Below are 19755 nucleotides of genomic sequence, written 5' to 3' on the forward strand. Positions count from 1 at the left end.
GTCTTAACAAGCCTGTATCCAGCATGTGTCTTAATCACCTGGGAAACACAATGGTTTGTACTCACAGGCCACCATTATGATGCTTATGTTTCTGTCAGTATATAATCACCTGTTACTACAAGTCCTTGTTTTTTAGCTTAAGATGGTCACTATATAGGGTACTTAGGGGTACTATAGGGTACTATATAGATACTTAGGGAGTGGCCCACCATGTTGCCCTGCTCTGTTTTTACAGTAGCCCAGACAGGAAAAAGCAAAGTATTAGAAATTATTAAATGAAATGGGACGCTCTGGAGCTTAAGTTCACTACATCCCATACCAAGCACTGGCAAAGGAGGTATATATTCCCTCAGCATTGGGCTGAAGAGCAGCGAAATCAAGCTCTTGAGTGATAGAGCCAAATGTGTACAGACACCGGTGTCGCTACCACATATGCAAATGTGCTACACGTGTTTTGAATTTGAGCGAGGGTTCCTAAGGGTTAAAGCCAGAGTTCTGACTATAGATCGTGCTTCAGGGAAGGCTCTGGATTCATCACGCCACCTGAAACAGCATCTCCCAACATTCCTCTCGACAGCTGACAAGAACGAAATAAAAATCCATTCACATTTACTCACTGCCATGGATCAAGAGATACAGTATTGGCAGTCCTTATGAGCTCTACGTGTAGCGTTCTCATCTCCTTCTGCAGCATTCAATCTTCATTACCATTCTGACTGCACTATAATTAGCCCCCGCATCACTAATTACACACGCATCTGCAATTAGCTAAGCCATTATGCTCCTAATATACTATGTAATGCATTTGCAGATATTAAAAAAATACAGTAGCAAAGCATAAGGAGAACAATTACATCTTCATTGTTTCTTCCACCAGGGCATTCAGAGCTATTCTGGAATCCTGCTTGGTTTTATGGCCAAAATAAAACATACAGGCCTTTTCGTGTATAATTTATTGCCCTGTTTCAGGATCACTTGTGTGGCACCCGGTATTTACTGAGCATGCAGGGGATCTAATAACCATTCAGCTGTGTCATTGTGCACACCCATTAAAAGAACAAAACCCTGCTGTGTGCATGTGCACATGTAGAGGTTATGTACTTTGCAGACCTGAAAAATGACTGTACCAATACACACAATATATGTGCCTCCACCTGTAACACACACTTTGCATTCCAAATGGCAACCTTCGTCATTACTAACATCTGCTTAGGAGCATGGTATTGATATTTCTATGTGAGAAATATGGCTAAGCCATCTTGAAATTCTGCTCTAAGTGTCTCTAAGTGAAGGTGAGAAGGTTTCCATTTAAAGACGAATTCGGTCGATTTGACACTAATTTATACTGAATGCTTGTAGGTTGCACTGCGCAAACAGGCTTTCATTCAAAAAAGTAAGCAATGCAGGGAAATCCTTTAGGGCTCCAATCATCCATCAAACATGTAACGTTACAGTGTGCTGCTGTTCCAAATCAAAGAAAAAACATGCCACGTTTCATTTCAAAGCGCCACCGGAGGAATAAATCAAATCTGAGCCGGCTCATACGAAGAAATAAAACTGGACTCACAAGTGCAATTGATCTGTCACTGCTCCACCCACAGACGCATGGTTTCATGACAAGGTTTTCTGAGTTAAACAAGATTTCCCCCGTTCCACTGAGAGAGCTCAACACTCAGAGTCTGAAAGGATGTGTAGCTTTCAAAAAGCCATAGAAAAGGAAAAGACAAAACCACAAAATTCAGACTGGGACTGAGAAGTGTAAATATATGTTTACGGTCATTCATTCATTCATTATCTGTAAGTGCTTATCCAGTTCAGGGTCGCGGTGGGTCCAGAGCCTACCTGGAATCATTGGGCGCAAGGCGGGAATACACCCTGGAGGGGGCGCCAGTCCTTCACAGGGCAACACAGACACACACACACTTTTGAGTCGCCAATCCACCTACCAACGTGTGTTTTTGGACTGTGGGAGCACCTGGAGGAAACCCACGCAGACACAGGGAGAACACACCACACTCCTCACAGACAGTCACCCGGAGGAAACCCACGCAGACACAGGAAGAACACACCACACTCCTCACAGACAGTCACCCGGAGGAAACCCACGCAGACACAGAGAGAACACACCACACTCCTCACAGACAGTCACCCGGAGGAAACCCACGCAGACACAGAGAGAACACACCACACTCCTCACAGACAGTCACCCGGAGGAAACCCACGCAGACACAGGGAGAACACACCAAACTTCTCACAGACAGTCACCCGGAGGAAACCCACGCGGACACAGGGAGAACACACCAACTACTCACAGACAGTCACCCGGAGGAAACCCACGCAGACACAGGGAGAACACACCACACTCATCACAGACAGTCACCCGGAGGAAACCCACGCAGACACAGGGAGAACACACCACACTCCTCACAGACAGTCACCCGGACGAAACCCACGCGGACACAGGGAGAACACACCAACTCCTCACAGGAGGCCCGGAGTGGGACTCAAACCCACAACCTGCTGCACCACCGACCATGTTTACGGTCATGAAAAGTAGAAAAAACAACTTCTAAGACTCAACTTGGGAAATGATGAATAATCCTCAAGCAGGGTTCTCTGAAAAACTGAAAATAAGGTTTTAAGTAAAGTGTGGACACGCTTGACTGAAAATTAAAAACTGAAATGGTGGCCTAAACTGCTGGACAGCACCGTTCCCCTGATCCTAAATCAGCACATTAGACATATGGCAACTACTCTACATCTGTATTCCTCTTAACGCAGATATGTGTTAGGCAGAATGAAACAGGATGAAGATTAAGGCTTGTACATCATAGTCAGTACTGACGAGCAGCTCCTGACACGAAGAAACAGCTCTGAGCACGGCTTCTCTCTATTAATCCAACATGTTCTAACCCAGCAGTGCATGCTATAGTATGTGCAAGATTGATTGTGGGCCCAGCAGTGAATACATGTCTATGCTGAACCCACACACGTACAAATACGTAAGCCAGGCACCACTCTCTACACAGTGAGAGGTTGGCAGTACATGAAACAAGTACAGAGTGGTACTGCTTTGGCTTAAGGGTGAGTGAGCTGTCATATCCGAGTGTGGGTTGTTCAAGTTTTTTTATTTTATTTATTTTTTCGTCTCCTTTCCTAATAGAATGACATGGTAGTAAACATTCCATTTACACTGGGTATTTCTGCTGACTTTTTTGTGGTCTTTTGTTGACCCAGGATGTGGGAGAGACAAACACACACACACACACATAGGGTGTCAGCCATCTCATAACACTACACACTAATTACAGTGGTGGATGTGTGTTAAAACTGCCAGTTGGCAGGTACTGATGAAAATCTCCAGTCCCACTTCATTCCTGCCACAACATTCTCATCCCGATCACTTTCCTGGCCAAGCACACTTGCATGTATGAGGAGCTTGTCTTGGCAAAACCGGTGCTTACATAAAAAGACATGGCAGAATACAAATAGTAAACAAAACATACAAATAAATACCATGCGCTTCATTTGAGAGAGGCATTGTAAACTGCTGCACGTGCCACATACGCCGCCAGAAGAGAACACTGAGGGGCTTCTACGGCCTAATGATATTTCTGAGGTAGAAATAAATGCAGACAGCAGGTAGTGTCGCAGTCACACAGCTCCAGGGACCTGGAGGTTGTGGGTTCGATTCCCACTCCGGGTGACTGTCTGTGAGGAGTGTGGTGTGTTCTCCCTGTGTCCGCGTGGGTATCCTCCGGGTGACTGTCTGTGAGGAGTGTGGTGTGTTCTCCCTGTGTCTGCGTGGGTTTCCTCCGGGTGACTGTCTGTGAGGAGTGTGGTGTGTTCTCCCTGTGTCTGTGTGGGTTTCCTCCGGGTGACTGTCTGCGAGGAGTGTGGTGTGGTCTCCCTGTGTCTGCGTGGGTTTCCTCCGGGTGACTGTCTGTGAGGAGTGTGGTGTGTTCTCCCTGTGTCTGCGTGGGTTTCCTCCGGGTGACTGTCTGTGAGAAGTGTGGTGTGTTCTCCCTGTGTCCGCGTGGGTTTCCTCTGGGTGACTGTCTGTGAGGAGTGTGGTGTGTTCTCCCCGTATCCGTGTGCACCCGTCCTCCGGGTGCTCCAGTTTCCTCCCACAGTCCAAAAACACACGTTGGTAGGTGGATTGGCAACTCAAAAGTGTCCGTAGGTGTGTGTTTGTGTTGCCCTTTTAAGGACTGGTGCCCCCTCCAGGGTGTATTCCCACCTTACGCCCAATGATTCCAGGTAGGCTCTAGACCCCACCGCGACACTGAACTGGATGAATGAATGAATGAATGAACCTTTCTTAGTGCGTTATAAATAACTATATTTTGGATTGGCTTTCAGCTTTTGTTTGGGGACACATTTTCTGAACTCTGCTTTGTAGCACTCTATCACCACTGCTTTATGCCCTTACACTTATATACTTATAATTTATGATGATGATTTGTGTATGAAATGTGCTGTCCAAATAAACCTGATTTTACCACATACTGGTGTCCAAGTAATAACCGTAATTCTAATGCAACATAAGCACATTATACAGAGCTCAAATGATCACATGCTGGACACAGCTTCAGTCTTATGCAGGTCATCCCACTGTCTCTGAGTCACAAACACTCAAACCTGTGGACAGTTTTGCCAGTCAACACAGTAATGTTCTTTTGGAATGTGGCAGGAAACCAGAAGACCTGGAAGAAACCCACAGACAGTGACCTGAGACAAGGATTGAACCCAGGACCCAGAACCTTGGACCTTCTATTGCCATATACAACACCACCCCCCACCCCACCCCCATCGTCTGTGTACTTCACTAATACATTATAATTTAAAATAGCACCATCATTGGCTGCACGATTCAAGGTCATGGTACGGCAAGGTCAAAGTTTATGTGAGCTGGTGCATAGACAGCACAGGGCCAAGGAATAGCCCCATTCCAGTAAATGGGCAGCAGCCTTTTCTGTGATGTGAAATGGCTTTACAGCTATATCTCTGTATTGAGATGTAAATATTGTGTACACTCAGAAAATGTTGTATATTGAGTTGATGTACAGTGTACAATTGTTGAAAGGCTGCCACTTGCTTCTAAAATAGGATGGGAAATGGCAACAAGATGCACGGGACATCATTAAAGGCAGTGATGAATATTTCAGAGCTGCTGCCGTGGGCAATGGCAGAAATGGCAGAAATCCCTTTTGCTGCCGCTCCTCTCTGTCCCTGACTGATCTCTTGCAGTGTGTCACATTCCCAGTCTTCCACGGCACTCTCCATTCAGTGTCGTCGCCATCCATAATGGATAACAGCAAGCCATTCACATTACTATTCATGCTTTTTCTCATGGTGCAATCCAGAAGCAATGCACTATTATTTAAATCAGCACTCCTCCCCATACACTCGTAATTAACACGGCCACTAATGCGGACGGCAAGACCCCCCCCCCCTCCACCCCCGTTTTTCTATTTGATTTATTGTAATAGTCACAGGCTTGAGTTATTATACAGAGTAATTGACATGCAGATATTATTAATTAAAACTCATCTGCCGGACGGTGATGGAGAGGCTGACCTCTTGACCTTGTCATGATAAATCTTTGAATACAGCTTTCTCAGCTTTCCAGGGCTATAAGTTATACGAATATAAGGAATATGCACTACATTTAGATTCTATTTAGAGTAAATTAGATCAGGGCTATAATTCTCAAAACCGGATTTCTCAGTTTAACCAGATAAGCCATGGACATTCCTATTGGACATTCCTCAAGACTGTCAAAGCCGTAATTCCTACATAAACGTTTAATGCCGAAGTGTTTAAGTAAATATGACATATTCATATTCCACCTAGTATATGTGTCTGGAACATATAGCTTATATAACACAGGGCTGGACAATAATTCAATATCAATATATATCGCAATATAAAATGTTTCAATAACAATGATGATTTTAAACACATTTTCAATACTTCAGTATAAATTATTTAAAACATCTGTCACTGATGGTGTCATTACAGGGCGCTGACATTAGTTCATTGCACTCAGTTTTAAAGTTAGTTTAAAACTATTAATATTGACGAAGCCAAGAGGTGTTTGTTTGATGGTGATGTCATGTCCGTTTCAGTTCTTTGCAGTTTTTCTGTGGCTTTTTAATGTTTGCATTGATATCGGAATTATACCATACTTACTGAAATTAAGAAATATTGTGATATAAATTCATTCATTATCTGTAACTCTTATCCAATTCAGGGTCGCGGTGGGTCCAGAGCCTACCTGGAATCATTGGGCGCAAGGTGGGAATACACCCTGGAGGGGGCGCCAGTCTTTCACAGGGCAACACACACACACACGGGGAGAACACACCAACTCCTCACAGACAGTCACCCGGAGCGAGAATCGAACCCACAACCTCCAGGCCCCTGGAGCTGTGTGACTGCGACACTACCTGCTTTTACATTATGTGTCACCCTTGGTGACAGTTAGCAAACTTTATTTACAAGACTCTAAAATGACAGCCAGACTAGGCTTTCTAAATTGCTCGTAGCTACTCCCCACACTACTGAGAAGCTGATGATAAGATGGCTAGCTTTGTGGTATCTTCACCATGATGACAATGGTACTCTGCCACGTGGCTTAATCTATGCATGAGCCTGTAAGTGAGGGAAAGGCTCACAAACGAATTGGCTGCATCCTTGTCAAAAAGCTTGTGATAGTGATCTGCATCGCACTGCTCCCGAAATAGTGTCCGAGTGTGCAGTGAGACTTCGTTTAGGTCAACAACCACACCTCCACCCCCCACGCTATCAACATGTGACTCGCCACCATCTAAAAATATCCAAAACCTTAGCCCTAAGAAACCAGTCACCCATCACAGAGAAGATATTAATAGAGTCGAGTTGTGTATTTTGTAACAAAACAACACACTTAACACAAATTTGAAAGGCAGGGTGTTTAAAATATCCTCTCCTTTCTCAATCCTCAGCCAACTTAGTCCAATAGGCAATCTAATCCGGGACGGGAAGCAAATGTTAGTGTGTTCCAAAGTGTCTACAATGGGCAAAGAGCTTAATGAACAAACGATGCCAACAGGAAATCATTAGAACATTGCAGCTGGGTTCTAAACATTGGTTATCTGCAGCTTCAACTACAACCCTGATTGCAATGAAGTAGGGACATTGTGTAAAACATAAATAAAAACAGAATACGATGATTTGCAAATCCTATTCAACCTATATTCAATTGAAAACACTACAAAGACAAGTTATTTAATGTTCAAACTGATAAACTTTATTTTTTATCTGCAAATATTCACTCATTTTAAATTTGAGGCCTGCAACACACTCCAAAAGTGTTGGGACAGGGGCAACAAAAGACTGGGAAAGAATGCTCAAAAAAATACCTGGATGGAACATTCCACGGGAGAACAGGTTAATTGGAAACAGGTGAGTGTCATGATTGGGTATAAATGGAGCATCAGTCGTTTCAGGCGAGGTTCACCACTTTGTGAACAACTGCATGAGCAAATCGTCCAACAGTTTAAGAACATTTCTCAACCTACAATTACAAGGTATATAGGGATTTCATCATCTACAGTCCATAATATCATCAAAAGATTCAGAGAATCTGGAGAAATCTCTGCAAGTAGGCGGCGAGACAGAAAACCAACATTGAATGCTCGAATGCACTGTTTTAAAAACCAACATCATACTGTGACGGATACTACAATTGTCAGTGAACACAGTTCGTCACTCCATTTACAAGTGCAAGTTAAAACTCCACCATGCAAATCGAAAGCCACATATCAACAACACCCAGAATCGGTGCTGCCTTCTCTGGGCCCGAGCTCGTCTGAGATGGATTGACGCAAAGTGGAAAAGTGTCCTGTGGTCTGACGAGTCCACATTTCAAATTGTTTTGGAAATCATGGATGTCGTGTCCTCCGGGCCAAATAGGGAAATGACTGTCCGCATTGTTATCAGAGCAAAGCTCAAAAGCCAGCATCTCTGATGGTATGGGGGTGTGTTAGTGCCTATGCCACGGGTAACTTGCACATCTGTAAAGGCACCATTAATGCTGAAAGGTACATACAGGTTTTGGAGCAACATATACTGCCATCCAAGCGACGTCTTTTTCAGGGACGTCCCTGCTTCTTTTAGCAAGACAACGCCAAACCACACTCTGCACGTGTTACAACAGCATGGCTTCACAGTAAAAGTGTGCGGGTACTAGACTGGCCTGCCTGCAGTCCAGACCTGTCTCCCACTGAAAATGTGTGGTGCATTATGAGGCGCTGGACTGTTGAGCAACTGAAGTTGTACATCAAGCAAGAATGGGAAAAAATTCCACCTACAAAGCTTCAACAATTAGTGTCCTCAGATCCCAAACGCTTATTAAGTGTTGTTAAAAGGAAAGGTGATGTAACACAGTGGTGAACCTTCCTCTGTCCTAACATTTTTGGAACTTTTTGCAGGCCTCAAATTCAAAATGAGTGAATATTTGCAAAAGAATGATAAAGTTTATCCGTTTGAACATAAAATGTCTTGTCTTTGTGGTGTATTCAATTAAAAAGGATTTACAAATCATCATATTCTGTTTTGATTTATGTTTTACACAAAGTGTATTTAAAGAGGGTACTAAAAGGTCAGGAGCCTGCTGTTCTTTGCCTTATTCTGACCTTAAGATGACAGAAAAGTTACTCTTAGCTGAATTATGCATCATATAAACAGTTTTTTCCACTCACGCCCTATTGCTGTCCAGTTAAGTTGAAGGTAGGGCACTGCTGGAAAATGACGCTCGTTCCGTAGATGGAACACATCTGAAAGAATATCTCTATCCGGCACAGACAAAGTGTGATGTAGGCCAGATGTCCAGGGTGTTGTGTGTCACCCCAGTCAGGCCAGAAAAAAAAAAACTTACAGAGTCATAACAGCTCAGGCATCAACACTACTACACAAGTAATGAATATTCATTCAAGCCCTTACATGAGCTTAATGCACTACTCATATCACCCCTGCCCCTCGTATGAACATTCTCTATTAAAGAAGTGTGCTTTTATTGCATTCTTTTCAGCACATTCGAGGCAGACACAAGAGCAAAACTGTGGCATTCAGGCCCATTTGTGTCTGGAGGAGTGAATAACACTTAGTATTGAGTTAGTGCCAACAGGTGCTCAACTGCAGCGAATGTTTCTAGCAAAGCAACCACTTACTCCGCACTGATGGGACCCAAACAGCAGTTGAGTGATATCATCCGCTTGTTCTGTTACACTTAATATTTCTAATCTGTACTGTGTGTAAGGTAAAGGATCTAAAAAAAATGGATCAAAATTTTACAGAGAACATGAAAAGTTGATAATATTTATTTAATTTTTTGGCATCATGCAACTGTAAAGATTTTATTATTAGTATGTAATATTGATAGATTACAGGTTGGAAATATAATGATATTCATTTTCATGCTTTTCTAGGCATATCTTGAGCCCTTAAAGTTCAACTGCAATTTTAAGTACAGACCGAATATAATTAGGTTAAAGAAATTCAGTGCCGTGTCTTATATGACAGCTTCAGTAAAATGATTTGTATTCATAGTTAACTGCTGTGTCCAAGGCCACATAACTGGCCTCACACTCTCGGAGAGGGTAAGACAGCCCTGCCTCTCCCACATCCCCAAATAGGGCTCTGCTAGCTGATGTAACAGAACTAGTTGATAGCATTCTCTTCCAAGGGTGTCGAGCTTTCCAATGACACTGTCTTAGCAACAGCTTGAAAAAGATATGGAAGGTAACTGCTAGATTCCACCTTCCCTGCTCAGTAGCACTTGTGTCATTGGGGTTGACTTAATATCAGGTATGGTGTTATATATTTTGTCACATTCCCCAAACATTTCCCACAATAGAGAAGGAAAAAGCCTTTTTAATTTTCAATGGAAGTCAGTGTAAGATGTTATTCCAAGTAATTTTTGAGGATTTCTATTTGTTCATTCATTATGAAAGTCTCACCCAATGTGAAGGAGAGCTGCTGTGTTCAAATGATGTAGTAAATGAAAAGGTAGATACATGTTTTTAATTAGACAGCAACAATTTGCAAAAATAAAATTCAACTAAATTTTCTGAATACCGTCCCATGTATCCGTTATTAGTCCTAAAATGTACTGGTCTTCCTGGAAGAGACATCTTTGTTACCTTCCCTTCTTGAAGACCTTGCCCCCCTGCCACTACTCGGTCGGTATATAACACTGACCAGGTCAAGCAGCTTTAAACATGCAGTGTAAAATCCATATTGATATACTATCTGTTTTTTCAGTTCGTTCACCCCCATTTGGCCACCTAGCTATAAATCACCCCTGGGATAGCCCCCTGGTGGGATTGGCCACGTGTGCTGTCAGTCACGCTCTTGAAGCTTGACCCTGGCCATTCAGACTGAGTATTCATTGTCAAACTATTAGCATTCCCTCAGGGACTGTGTTCTTACAGAGACCCTCCACAGAGAAGCCTCTCTGTCTTTCTCATTCTCAGCACACTGACAACACACTCATTTAATCTGCAGAAACGTGCAGTATCTCTTTCTCGCCATCTTTCTCTCAGCTGCTGCCTACTCACTCCTCCAAGCCTTGGTTTGTTGATGGCCAGGTCCCCCCCAGCCCCACACACACACACATGTACACGCACACATTGGCCCACACAAGCAGTAGCCTGCTCCTGCTTACTCACCCTTTTGCCCTCTTTTCCCGGAGCTCCTGGTTGGCCCGGTAAACCAGGTTCTCCCTGGAGAAGTCATAAAAAAATAAACAAATAAATTAATGGTATGACTCTATGGTAAAATATGACTGCATGATTAATTATATTGTCATGGTTACCACAATAGGAATTCTGCTAATGTAGCTAACAGTGCATTGAAACCTGTAGCCTTCAATTGTTGGGTAATAAACTGTATTGATTTCCTTCATTTTAACATAGGTTTGACAGAATAATTGCTTTAAAATCATAGTATTCAATTTACAACTTTAACAACACTCTGGAATCAAAAAACGACTAGCTTAGCCTTCAAAATCAAGCTGTCTATATTTTGGTGACCACTGAAACTAAATGTGTTAAGCTGCCAAATGCCATCAGCACAAAGTATCCTCTTGGCACTGGACAACTGCCTATGTTAACTTAAAGCACATAAAAAAAGTGTTGTAGTGTTGTAGCAGAAAGACGGTGAAAGAGCATTTGTATCCATGCAGGTTTACGTGTCAGTAGTTCATAGTTCTGCTGAGTATCCGGAGTTGAAATGGCTTTAGTAAGAGCTTTAATAGGTCATAATTCAACTTATGTAGTATGTACTGTATTTAATTACCTTTATTTTTAACTTGTTTGTCTTTTACAAAAGCCAAATTTTCACAGAAGATTTTAATTTTGCACATTTTACAAATCAGCCAATCAGAAAAGCCAATTAAAACGACTGATTATATGCCTTCAAGAATTTCTACCGCAGCTGAGAAAACTAGTTCCATCTAAGCATCAGCAGCAACTATGGATAGTATTTAGTGGCCTGTTTTTTTTTACTGTAACAAGTAAACACCACAGATGCAAGGAATGGATTGACAAAGAAGAATGGTTTTATGTTGATTCCAGTCGCACTGTCTGATTATCAAAGGTAATTAAATGGACTCAAACTTCATTTTTAGCATGAGGATACCATTATATAACAGTTACCTTTGCTATGAAGAGAACTATTAAAAAGGCAACAAATTCAATTATAGATTACATCTGACATTTAACTGTTTTAACTGAAACTCACCGTAGACAGAGGATCTTATCAACCTTCCAATCCCTGTTAAACTGAAAGTACTGGAGTATAATGTTTGATGTTTTCGGTTTCGGTCCCTAACAATTCACATAGTTTGGGCTCTAGTCATTAAATGATAAAATGCTCCATCTGACTCAGGCGCAGTATATGAATGGAAACATGATCTCTAAATTGCTTGGTTGTAGCTGAGCCAATTTACAGCTTGTTGCTTGTTAAGTGCTGGGAGACAGATGTTAGTGCCACATGGTCCTGACTGGTGGGCTTAACTACTGAACGGCAGCAGGAAGAGGACAGCCAAAAGCTACAGTTTTATTAATGCAGAGTCTGAACACTTACCTTTTCTCCGGCGATACCTGGCGGCCCCTGTGAAGAGTAATTCGCTCTGAATATTTTGGAAGACCCAGAAGAATATTGGCATTTATTTTTAACGTAATTTATGCTTTGGCATTAGTGGGAGTATAAGAAAGGAACTGCATTCAAGTAGGAGGAGTGTTCAAGATTTATTCAGTGCAGGTAATTCACTTGGCAAATATCCATATACCCAGAGAGAATATAAAATAAATTTACCTGATCTCCTTTTTGACCTTCTCCTATAGCCTGGAAAAAGGAAGAGATCAGATACGTGTGATCAGATAGAGATAGAGACAAAGATAGACATAGATATGTAGAAGTTGTCGACAATCTATAAACAACAGGGAGTCTACTGGAAAAAGGTCATGACCTAGGATGCCCCTGATTGCACAGATACTGTCATCCAGAGAGAGATGCACCTGATGTCATATGCAGACCTTCCATGAAACTACCTGGTTGCTCCATCCTTGAACCTCAAAGACGAGTCATAAATCATAAACAAGCTGTATACTGTCCAATGTAATACACCCCCAGGACCTACAGAAGACTTTTAACATGACTTACTGGCTTATCTCACAAATCTTTCCTGCGTATAATCCGATATCCGAGTGTTTTTAATCCAGCTTATGCAAATTCCCAACATGTCTACCCTGCCTGTAACTTCACGATCAGCAGTCTCCCAGAGGAGCAGGAGTTCACCTTTTGAATGAAACCTTCTGTTTCAATACCTTTTTAATTCACCTGTTCCTCATCAAACTGACTTCACGATTTACACTTGAGAATCCGCAGAAACCACTCTAAGACTACTTTCAAAACTAAAATCACAAAAGCTCAAGCATTAAAAAAAATTCACAATCCATTTTTTATTATATTTTCCTATCTACCCATTTTTATCCACAATTTTATCATTCCACTCATTAGCTAGGACTACCTCAATGTACACAATAGAGCCCAGCAAAGTCCTTGACCAACTGTAGTCAGTAGTGTTATATTCTCTGTAGAGTAGAGACTCATTTTCTTCCTACAAAAACTTCTCTGAACCGCTGTCTAAAATGAACATTTAAAAAATAGGATAAGGACTGCACAGCTGACAGCACAAATCATTATAAAATTATATAGATTCTATTCAGTATTCACTATTATGTTCCTAGCAAAACCAGCTTATTTAGCTAATTAGCTCAGTGAGGCTTTCCTAGTAGAAAACAGGCACATTGCAGTTTAAAAGTGTTGAATATCCTGCATGTGCCAATTTTATTGGAAGTACCAGGAAATTGTCTTCAGTAGTATAAGTATTTTTGACATCAGCTACTGCAATACTGACTACAACTGAAAAAAAGAAAAACATGCTGTTTCTTTCTCTTTTCTTCACACATACAAACACAGCCCCTTCAGATTCAGAGCTAAATGAGGTGTCGTCTTTCATAAATACTGACACTTCTTGGAAACAGCTGCAAAAACAGCCTTTCGCCACATGTGCCCTGAACACAAAAGTCACATTGCCTGAGACTGAAAGGCCCCATCAAAAGCCATTACCACAAACATGAGTGAGGGTTTATACAGGAGCTTAAAAAATAAAATCAAAATAAGTGAAAAAAGTAGGACTGGGGTCAGTTTCCATTAATGATAGATAATATACAGTAGATACTGATGATAGATAATACTAGATAATGAGATGATAGATGACATTACAGTAGGTAGGGTTTTTTTTAAATGCCAGTTTTATAACAGTCAAAGCATCGCAGCAATAGGTTGCAAATATTTGGAAGACATGAGAATGAGAGACATCAAGCAGAACCTTAGTATTTTGCTATAAGCCAACATGACTCAAGAAGCAGACACTGGCTAACAGACCGTTCTGCTAAGAAAGCAGTTACACAAGGATTTCCATTGACAGGATATTGAAGCTCTGAGCAGGTGCTGTGTATGTATGATGTATTTGTGTGTATATGTGTGTGTGTGTGGTTTGAGCCTCAATTTCAACTGAGAGTTCAGAGGAATATAAAAAGACAACATACCTTGTGAAAATGAGTTCTGTTGTGCACAATTTCCACAAGTTAATTATTTAATTTTATTTATTTATTCGTTTTATTGCCTATAAAATAATCCAGTGCTTATCAGTCCTGGTCCTGGTGGGCCACTGCCCTGCATGTTTTATATTTCACCTCTTTCCAACACGCCCACTTCAGGTTCAGAAAGGGGTTTTTAATTAGCTTTGGGAGCAGAGGAGTCTTTAAAATGTGCAGGGCAGTGGCCCACCAGAACCCTGACTGAGAACCACTGTGATAATCCATTGTCTTCACTAGGAGTCCTTCACACCAAGGGGTCTCTTTTTATTCTTGGTGTGTTTTTATGTGAAGAACTGTGCTTCGATAAATTTGACGGCTCTGTTTCTGTCATCAGCGATTCGTTTGAAACTGCTGTCTGAAGCCCTGGTATCTCTGCTCATCCAGATATATAGGAATAATTGGCAGGAGTAAATACTTGTACCATGCTAGCACAATTGCAATGGGTTTAGTGGTTTATTAACTGTCTGGGTGACAGAAAAGAGGCAGGGCCTGCAGCAGTTTGGTACAGTAAAACAGACACACACATACACACACACACATACTGCTGCAGTGCCTGATTAGAAATAGCATTCGTATTCCTCCTCATGGAGTGCAGGCTAATTAGCTAGCCACCCGCTGTACAATCCTCAACTGCTTGATTCCACTGGTAGCAGATGCCCCTCCTAAAGTGTGTGTTGGGGCCTCTATCTGGCTGTCCTTGGCTTTGTCTGGAGCATCTGTTTGTCCGGAAACTCCAGAAAAGAAGCTGTATTTCTCAGTCAAGCATGTGTCGTGTTAGCATTAGCTCTCTCTGAGGAGTTGAGGGGCCCACAGGGGGGGTGGAAAGTTTTGTTTACAGGGTGTGTGTGTGTGTGTGCATGTGCATGTTCATGAATTGTGCACATTTTTGGCTATTTCTTTCCCAGGCCTAGGATCGATTTCTCCCATGGTGTACAATGGATGCTTACTAGTCAGGGAGAAATGAGGTTACGGGGTCATATTGCCCCATCTTTCACTTCCTGTCTCCCAGTCACGGTTACCAGATAGTTAATAATAAGAAGACACCCTCTCTGACCACCTGGGCGTCTGCTCCCCGGCTGTGCTGACCAGATGTGCTGCAGCATGAGGTAATTTCAACATCCCAAGTGTTGATCCTCCTCTATAAATCAAAGGTCATGCTTATCAAAATGTCTTCGAGTAAGTGCTGATCTCACATCTCATTCTAACTTCTCCCCGTGTAAATAAAGACAAATGCACCAGCTGGATGCAGTTAATCCTAAATCAACACCTTGTGATGTATATGCAAACTCCTGAGACCACTTTGGGATTTGGCTACTTACTGAGAAGTGTTAGTGTGCTAGTTCAACCTCTTCAAGTGGCAATACATGCTGTAATTCAGATCAAATGGCACCTCTGCTTTCTCGCTTGCCATGTGTGGAAATAGAGTCAGTCATTGTGAAGGGTGCTTTAATGACAGGTCATTAAATGTTTTATTGAATTGTGAAAGAAATACTTACAGAAAGTCCCGGAGGACCCGGGAGGCCTGTGTCTCCCTGCAAGAGAGTGTGAGAGAGAGTGTGAGAGAGAGTGTGAGAGAGAGCGTGAGAGAGAGAGAGAGAGAGAGAGAGAGAGAGAGAGAGAGAGAGAGAAAGAGAGAGAGAGAGAGAGAGAAAGAGAGAGAGAGATTCTGAGTTATAGGAGCACAGAGAAAATGGATGTAAATAGATCATCAAAGCAGCTGCGTTCCATTCAGAAATATAGGGCACAGAGGAATGATGTGGAGATACAGCTACACTTAGCATAAGAGGTGTTCTGAAAGTCATTAATGACTTTGCACTGCTTCTTAAACTACATCTCAGACATTCAGCCCTTGTAATGACTATATAGGCCACTGCTTTCTCCTGGTTGTAACAAAATGTCGGACAACGTTTCTGGAACCTTAGAGCCAGAAGGGCACTGGTATTGTAAAATATAAAGGTCAAGAGAAGTGAAATATCACCTAGCATTAATGTAACAGTCGGATGCATATTCCACCAGCTCTGAACGATTTCTCCAGGTGGAATGTCAATACGACTGTCAAGAAGAAGTAGAACAACTCTCCTGCTTCTGTCCCGTCATGATATATGAGGGGCCTTAACAGAACCCAGACGCACTCTAACGTTTGCACTGTAAAAGCTTCGTAATGTTAACAAAAGAATAGGCATCGAGGGACGGCGTCGTATGGAGAATGTTATGTGTCAAATGGACATCCGTTTAATCAACTGCGTTAGCCTGCTTCACACTTCCTGTTTTGAGAAAAGCCTGGCCACACACGCTACAGTACACACTAAAAATACTGACAATAAATACGCTCAGAGCTAACAGAGATATAGCCTCGATGATTGGACTGGAGGGCCATATGGTAATAATCATGGTGCCTGATACGCTATCATAATATTTACTTTTTTTAAATCTGTGGGAAAAAAAACATAATTAAAAAGGTGTCATATATTTTTTACACTTTTGAACTATGAATGTAAAATAAAATAAAAGAAAATGATGCTGCTTTTTTAGAACTGCACAGCAGTACAATGAAATACATACACTGCATTTAGCTGATCTTTGGCAGTAAACACACACAATAGTGACAATGGGAAGTGGTCACACGTGGTGGGTGGTGGGCAGTGACCTCAGCACACGGTGAAGAGTTGGCGGTTGGTGCCCTGCTCAAGTCACTTACGTTGTGGATGTCGAGGTGAAAGGAATTGTGATGTGAGGAAAGTGTTATGACAGAAAAGCTCTGTTATAGATTGTATTCATAGCTCATCTGTCCTGAGGTTTTAATAACTGTCAAATCCAGTAAAAAGACTCAAATGTGTTGAACTGAGACCAACAATAGTCTGAGTCCAAATACAGAATAAAGTAAAACAAAAGCACCAAAGCATTAGCCTAAAAATTTCATTCAGAACAAACACTAAGAGGCAGTCTTAACGATATCAGTGTTTTTCTCCGGGTTCTGCTATAATACGGAGGCGTCATGCCTAAAGCTGGCCTGTTTGAAGATATTCAAAGACTCATTACTTTGTGGACCGAGAGCATGACGGGTATACCTCGCTCTGTCAGATTCAATACAAACAAACGCTGGCTCCCTCTCCCCCTCTCTTCCACTGCCCCCCCCCCCCCTCCCCCACCCACCCCTCTCTGGTTGGAAGATGAGATGAAATAACTGGTAATTCTCTGCACTAACCGAGAGGGGCTCATTAGAACTAGGCCGAGAGACAGCGCATTGGCAATTAGGCACACGTCTCGGAGCCTCTTCCAAACGACAGAAACAAACAAAATAAAAAGGAAGCCCAATAAGAGAGGCAGAGCTAAAGAAAACAACTGATATGGGAACTAATTAGAAGGCGGGGGAAAAAAATAATGTGCTATATGGCAATGTTGCCCAACTGACAGAGAACAAGAGGGAGAAAGAGAGAGAGAGAGAGAGAGAGAAAGAGAGAGAGAGAGAGAGAGAGAGAAAGAGAGAGAAAGAGAGATTTGGGAATAGTGCGAAAGGCAGAATGTGACGAAGAGAAAAGAAAAGGGAAGAAATGTGGGTGACAGAAAAAAAGGTTGAAAGCAAGGTAAAGTGAGACCAAATAGACAAATGGTAGAGAAAGTGAAAAAGAGAAGGAAAAGTTGAGGCAAATGTGGGAGAGAGAGAGAGAGAGAGAGAGAGAGAGAGAGAGAGAGAGAGAGGGAGAGAGACAGAGAGAGGGAGAGAGACAGAGAGAGAGAGAGAGTACAAGCAATATTTGCCTTTCAATGTACTTCAATTTTCAGAAGGAATTGATCTCATTCAAATTCTATTTCTGTGACAAGCCTATGAATAAGCTGTAGCACTTGTGGAGCTGAAAGGCAAATTTTGTACTTCATTCTTTATTCAGCTTTCCTTCATGGCATTTGTGAATACCCAGAAGTAATATCCTGTTTGGAGGGGCATTTGAAACTTTGTATGACACTGAAATATTTATGCATTGAAGTCCCTAAATTATCCATGACGCTTCCTTGTGAGCGTCACGGTCTTTATTTTTACACGTGATCAATTTGATGTTGTTCTGCACTGAATTGCCAACAGTCTGAAGTTGCTGGCTGTAGGCCATGAAAAGAGTGACTGATTGCTCCTTTAAATAAAATACTACGCGTGCTAATGGCATCCATAAACAATCACTGCGGTCAAACAATTAGTAACAAACGATAAAACTGATTTTCAAGTAAACGATACTTGAGGCAAAGCTGAATACGAAATAACATGAGGCAAATGAAAGAAACATTGTGGCTTATGCTGAGACACATAAGCATCTGCAGCTCAAAGCATGTCAAGGGCAACTAACATTCAAGCTTACAAAAATAAAATCACATGTCCAATGGTAATATCAAATGGTATGTGCGAGGTAAGTCACATAAATCATACATTAATACGGGGAGGTGTGGTCTGTGATTAAAAATAAACGTGCATGGACATGTCAGACAGCGTATTGATTTTAATACAGAGGTGAAATTGTGTCAGGAGCTGTTTATATGTGGGTGTGCGTGTGAAGACATAACCGTCAATCACGCTCGCTGGTACACTTACTTTATCACCTTTGGGACCGGGTGGGCCTCCAGGTCCTGGGTCTCCTTTCAAACCCTGAGGAGAAAGAAGACACACAAAGTCAGCTGAGTCACCACATGCTGTCCATCTCTGTGCCTCAGTTTTCAACAGGACGAGAAACAGCACATTCATTCCAGCTGCCTGCAAAGTACACAGTGATGTAATAAACCTGAGTGGTTTACATTATAATCTCAAAAATAGGTTTCAGTTCGGTAGACAGAAGTCATGTCACACTGTACACAAAGTAACGTCATGAAATGAAATATATATATATTCTTTTTCTGACTGAGCATTTGGACAGCTGGATGGATTTCTGACGTGTACATACACACTGCCTGACATGTCCACATGCAGACTGACCATCGTTGTACAGTACAAGTTATATATACTGTATATTGTAAGCTTTGGCATGTTGTATGCTCTATGCACAAGAAACAATCTATGTCCAATACTGCGGTGTTTATTCAAAGAGAACACCAAAAGGCCTGGAAATCATGGTGAAATGTGGTTAAGTGTGACTCCAGCTTCATGGGTCATGCTGGAGCACTCTAACTGTGTTGGCTGTTTCCCTTTTAAATGTGAGGGCATTCTGGACAGATGTGCCATTAGCATTAGCGCCACCCACCAAGTTCTACAACAACCCCAGCCACATACACACCACACACACAGTTTCCTGATCCTCTTTGGTCATAGTCAGGATTAGGAGTCTTCATCGCCTTAGTCCCGCTGGCTGTGAGTGTGCTGGATCTGATTGGAGATAGGAGGGCCGCGGGCAAAGTCAAGACACTCTGTGGCGCAAAGTGAAAAAAGGGGATGGGTGGGTGATGCGGAATTGAAAACAGAGGAAAGAAATAAAGGGCCATGGCAGCGACAGCTGATGGATGAGGCCTGACGCGTATCGGCAGGCTAAATTTACAGCGGCCCTTGTTAGGTGTGACACATTCGGCC

At 42.2% G+C, this 19755-nt stretch overlaps 1 protein-coding gene across 2 annotated transcripts in view; it reads right to left on the reverse strand.

The window, feature by feature from the left end:
* The window catches only part of LOC136687626 (collagen alpha-1(XIX) chain), a 114521-nt gene that overhangs the window by 47946 nt on the left and 46820 nt on the right, over positions 1–19755 (reverse strand). For both annotated transcript variants that reach the window (XM_066662134.1, XM_066662135.1), the window contains exons 12-16: positions 18790–18843; positions 15710–15745; positions 12364–12393; positions 12133–12159; positions 10716–10769 (exon numbers count right to left, since the gene is read on the reverse strand). In XM_066662134.1, coding sequence (XP_066518231.1) covers positions 10716–10769; positions 12133–12159; positions 12364–12393; positions 15710–15745; positions 18790–18843 — 201 coding nt within the window. The remainder of the gene's footprint in view (positions 1–10715; positions 10770–12132; positions 12160–12363; positions 12394–15709; positions 15746–18789; positions 18844–19755) is intronic.

The sequence above is a fragment of the Hoplias malabaricus genome, chromosome 2 (genome assembly GCF_029633855.1).
Source record: "Hoplias malabaricus isolate fHopMal1 chromosome 2, fHopMal1.hap1, whole genome shotgun sequence".
Classification (NCBI taxonomy): Eukaryota; Metazoa; Chordata; class Actinopteri; order Characiformes; family Erythrinidae; genus Hoplias; species Hoplias malabaricus.